At 44.2% G+C, this 5000-nt stretch overlaps 1 protein-coding gene across 2 annotated transcripts in view; it reads left to right on the top strand.

Moving 5' to 3' along the window:
• dab2ipb (DAB2 interacting protein b) overlaps positions 1-5000 on the top strand; it is a 133421-nt gene that overhangs the window by 64442 nt on the left and 63979 nt on the right. The window contains exon 4 of one of the 2 annotated variants that reach the window (XM_029444260.1): positions 2177-2289. In XM_029444260.1, coding sequence (XP_029300120.1) covers positions 2177-2289 — 113 coding nt within the window. Of the gene's footprint in view, positions 1-2176; positions 2299-5000 lie in introns of both variants that reach the window. The other variant, XM_029444261.1, reaches the window with a different exon arrangement.

The following is a 5000-nucleotide window of genomic DNA, read 5'->3' as shown; positions in this document are numbered from 1 at the left end:
GAGGCCTCCAACACTACTAATGTTCCTCGTCTCAACGGCGGTAGGTTCTTTGGTAAGATGCCTCCGTAACAGAAGCTTAAGAGATTGTAATGCTTTGTTCTACGACATCATACGTCAGTAAATAACACCGTTATAAACTTTATGAGACGACAGAATTACTGGATTCAGAGGCCTGAATGCTTTGGGACTTGAACTGTAATGTACTTATGGAGACTACATCGACTTCAAGGACTTGAGACTCCACCTTCCACCGTCGCCTGCGTGTCCTTAAATGAGGTTAATGCACATATCTTCTCTCCAACTCCACATTTCTCTGGAATATGAGATCCAAGGCAGGCTTAACATGTCTGCGTGACAGAGAGACCAAGCTACTTTAAAACGAAACCCTCCTTACCTCCGCAGAGCAACAGATCACTGCTCAGAGGATCCAGATGGTTGCGTTTTTTTTAAATTATAGAAATTGGATTTTTGGACATCTGCTCCGTGTCAGAGCATGTTGTGTGCGTCTGCTGATGCAGACTGTGTTTATGTTTATGTTAAGATGAGAATTATGGGGGGTTGGGATGCCAGCCAGTGCTCTGCACACCAGGAAGTGCTATTCTGCCGCTCGCTCTTCAATTACAGTTTGTGCTAATTCAGTTAAGCAGCCTGTTAAAAGGCAGACAGCTAATTTAGCACAGCTCAGCTTGACAAGCTCATAGAAAGAATAAGCGCTGACAAACACACCACAGTGTGTGGTCTGTAGAGATGCTCTACGTGGAAATGTTATATGACTTTTGGCACAATATGTGTAGCCTACATCCACTACTTGGTAATATCATAATCATATCGCTGGAGTCATGTCGTGTATTGTCCAAATCTTCATTTTACCGATTAGTTTTGAGGTCTGTTGAACGTCTAAGCTTTGTGGAGAGCTCTCCTTATACATATTATACTGTGTGTGTGTGTGTGTGTGTGTGTGTGTGTGTGTGTGTGTGTGTGTGTGTGTGTGTGTGTGTGTGTGTGTGTGTGAGAGAGAGAGAGAGAGATAGGAGCAGGATTTGCGCTCTAATTTCACCCTCATTAGAGTCCCACTGCCACACACTTAACACTAATTTCATTAATTTACAATGTTCCAGAAATATCTTGTTTCAATAATCTAACACGGTTTGAGCGGCACAACGAGCCAATGTGTTTGAAAAGATGATATCAGTGTATCTGATCCGGTTATACACCGTTTCTGTCCTAGGCTTGTGTTTTTATATTGTTTACTTGAGAGTCCCAAATCAAATCGGTTGACCTCGGCGCAACCTTCCTCGTGAGGAAACTCAAATCTGCCACGTTAGCATGTCTCAATGGTCCAAACAACTTTCCATCCATCACCCGGTGTTGTACAAGTTCAATGACTACTACATTGGAAGGTTGCCCTGTGCCTGAGAGCTAGTGATGGCTATCTGAAATCTGTGGAGACATGCACGCTCCACATCACCTGCATTCCTGTTGGACGTGTCCAGATCCGCTGCTGCCGAACGCACGCACCGTCTTTAACTCAAGAGCCCTTTCAAAACTCTTCCGTAGCGATCACACAAGATACAAAGATAACAGATGAGTTCAGTAAATTGGGAGACGACGGGAATATCAGCAATGAACTTGCCTGAACGAGGCAGCGCTGATCAAATACGAACCAAGATTCTGTTCCTGTGTCGCCGGTTTCTCACCTCAAATGTTTCAGGAACGTACTTTAATGTACGGTTCAGCTGTAGAAATGTGGAAAACAGTTCCAAAACCAAACTCCAGCCAGAGCGGATGCACCATCCATACACAATGTCCCTTTGATGTTGGAGCACGCAGGCACATGATGGATGTTTTAAACACCCCCAGGCTAAGGTTTTGGTTTGTCATGGTGAAATATGTTCAACCCACATCAAACCTTTCCCTCCCAGCCGTCTGAGCTCACCGAGACTCAACTCAGAGTCAATGCTCCACCTTTTGGTTCGGTGTCGTAGCTCAGTTTGGTTTTTACTTTGGAGTGATTCTAGCTAGCTTGCGGTTCTTATGCTAAGCTAACTGTGAAATGCGAGCGGTATCGATCTTGGCAAGAAAACTAATAATTGTATTCCCCCCAAAATGTCGAGCTCCTCTTTGAAATTCGAAATTGTGAGAAATATATGTTTGAATATCTCCCTGTTGTTCACAGAGTCTCCTCCAGAGAGGACAGGACGCCGACGCAGCATGCCGGGCAGCTCCTCCGACAAGAACACACCCACTATGGAGGCGACGTCCACGGCTGCCACACCTTTCAGAGTCACCGTGAGTACTGTGAGTTTGTTTTTGTACATCTGTTATCCGGGGGCGCTTGTTCTAGTCGCTTTACTCTTTGTCTCCACCTTAGTTTGAGGCTCTGATATGTACAGGAGGCAGGTCTGGTGTCCAGATGGACTCGTGCCAATCTGAAAGTAATTTACTTCAAATGTTAGAATGAGGCCTTTGATGTTTAGCGTCTGCACATCACACATCTTGGGTTTACGTTCAGAACACCATCCTCCTCCTCCTCCTTTTTTACATCCTGTGTTTTTGTTTTATTGTATCTCACACCGACACACACCTGTGCACGATCAACACAATTTGTCTCTCTTTCTCTCTGTCAAACACACACGCTCACACACACACACTTGTGCAAATTCAAATCCGGCATGCTTTCTGCCATGTTTATTAATTCAATAGATAAACAGCCAGTTAATGAAGCAAAAGAAATCCGCTGTGAGTCATCTATTTCAAGCTAATTAGCAATTAGCAGTGCATATTTCCATTAATAAATAACAAGCGGGGAGATGACGACCTGGAGGTGAACTGTAAACAGTAGATGTTCGGGCCGAGTGTCTCTCATAAACAATCATCCAACTCCATAACTTTCAGCCTTTTGTGAAGACGAGCAGGTACAAGTGCTGAAAGACATTGTAATATTTCTGAAAATAGAATTAAAAAAATAGAATTTCTTTCCTTTCCTCTCTCAGCCATCTCCAGCACTCAGTTTCACATGAAGTCTCTACAGAAACAAAACAAATTAAGACGCCTCAAAGGCTTCGTAAAAGTAAAAGCCTGCAGTAAATAAAAGAACACACAGAGCCGCTGGTGTTGGACCACCTGCGGAGTGAGAATAAAGTGTCTCACTAAACAATTTTAACTTTGTTTTAGAAGTTGCATATATAAAATCTGCTCCGCTCGATGAGACGATTGCTGAACTCTCATCTGGTCATATGAAAAGTGCAAATGGCGTTTCCAGGGATAAGGAGTTGAGCGTGTGTGTCTGCGTTTCCCCCCCTTTTCTGTCTGAGTGTGAAGTGAGCCATCATTTTATTCTGATATGACCAGGAATCAATGAGTGGATATAGAAAGATATAAAAGAGGAATAGAAAGCTTGTAGGAGACAGAAAGGGTCAATAGTGGGGCTACATATTGATTAAGTGTCTCTTACTCTCCTGGGGAAGAGAGAGAGCACTGCAGCAAAGTCATCCGGCCTCAGTCACATGACCACTTGACTTACTTCTACGGGCTTATTGCTAAGCAGCAGTGACTCGTGCACAAAGAAAAGCTTCCCCAGACAATGTTTGACCCTTCCCTGCACTTCTCCTCATACTGCCCCCTTCTGGTTGCTGACGGCAGCACAGCCGACAAAGCAACTTTTCCACCAACATTTATTAGACGCAAATTAGTAAAGAAATCAAATGTTGTTGACCATAAATGTGTGAAGGTAGTCGGTCGTATTCTCCTCACACCTCTCCTGCATCTCCTACATTTAGCAATGACAAACCAACCCTCACTTTTCTCCCTCCAGTGAAAAGAGTTGTGGTGACATCTAAAGTACCCCTCCTAGAGCCTTGAGCTAAATCTGTCAAAATGTTTTTCTCTCATGGATTTTTGCAGAGACTGGGTTGAATGTCTGCACACATAAATGGCAGCTGCACGCGCAGACACACACACACACACACACACACACACACACACACACACACACACACACACACACACACACACACACACACACACATGCATGCATAAGCACATCCGCCGGCGCTTCTCAAAAACAATTTTGGAGCATTGGAGAAAACTAAAATCTCCTCAAAGCCTAATCTTCCACAGTCAATTCAGAAATATTAGAGAAATTGAACACATCAAAATGTAAAAGTTTCAACTTGGTAGTTTTTCTCATTCAGTGGTTGTTTAAAGAGCAGACAAACAAATGTTATCTAAGTCTGTCACGTCCCCGTCCCGCTGATTGCACTCGCTGGCTGGATTGATTCTCAATTGTGACTTAGCTTCTTATCCAATCTCTCCCCGGCTCCCCCCCCCCCCCCCTTCCCGCTCCCTTCAGATAATAGCAGGGGGTCTAATTGGACAGGTATGTCTCTTGTTTTCATCAGGTTGTGCTAGAGGAGGACAAGAGAGGTTGATGTGGAAGCAGGGAACACCCTGCTGATTGTCCAGGCACTGATTCTATCAGACCCCATTAGGGAAGCCTGGAATTGCCAAGCCGAGGGAATAAAATGAAGTTGTTGCTTTAATTTCATGAAGAAAAAACACACATACAAAAAAAAAAGCACAGCGATAAAATTGAACTGTCCTCTCAGTGCTGATTTAATGGGCTCGGACAGGCTGAGATTACAATCATGTATGCAAACCTGTTATGCACTCTCACACACACATTTGCACTGTAAACAAGGCAACGTAGTAAAACATGGAGACATTCATTCTACAGCAAATTCCCTTTGGAGCTCGCGTACAGTAAGCCGGGGCTGGAGGACGGGTGAAAACAGGCCTCTCCTCCCCTCCGAGTCAGATTAATCCATCCCCTCCTTCCACTAATTAGCTGTCAACCGTAGAAATGTGGAATAATTAAATCGCTCGTTGAAATTCACGCTTAACATGCGACACTGTATTTGCCTCCCTGTCAGGCTGCACTGGCTGTAATAGCCTGAACGTGTTTCTGTGTGTGAGCGTGTGTGCGTGTGTGTGCAAAATGA

This window comes from Cottoperca gobio, chromosome 12, assembly GCF_900634415.1.
Source record: "Cottoperca gobio chromosome 12, fCotGob3.1, whole genome shotgun sequence".
NCBI classification, from domain to species: domain Eukaryota; kingdom Metazoa; phylum Chordata; class Actinopteri; order Perciformes; family Bovichtidae; genus Cottoperca; species Cottoperca gobio.
The sequence above is the reverse complement of the archived record's forward strand: the minus strand, read 5'-3'. Positions and strand labels throughout refer to the sequence as shown.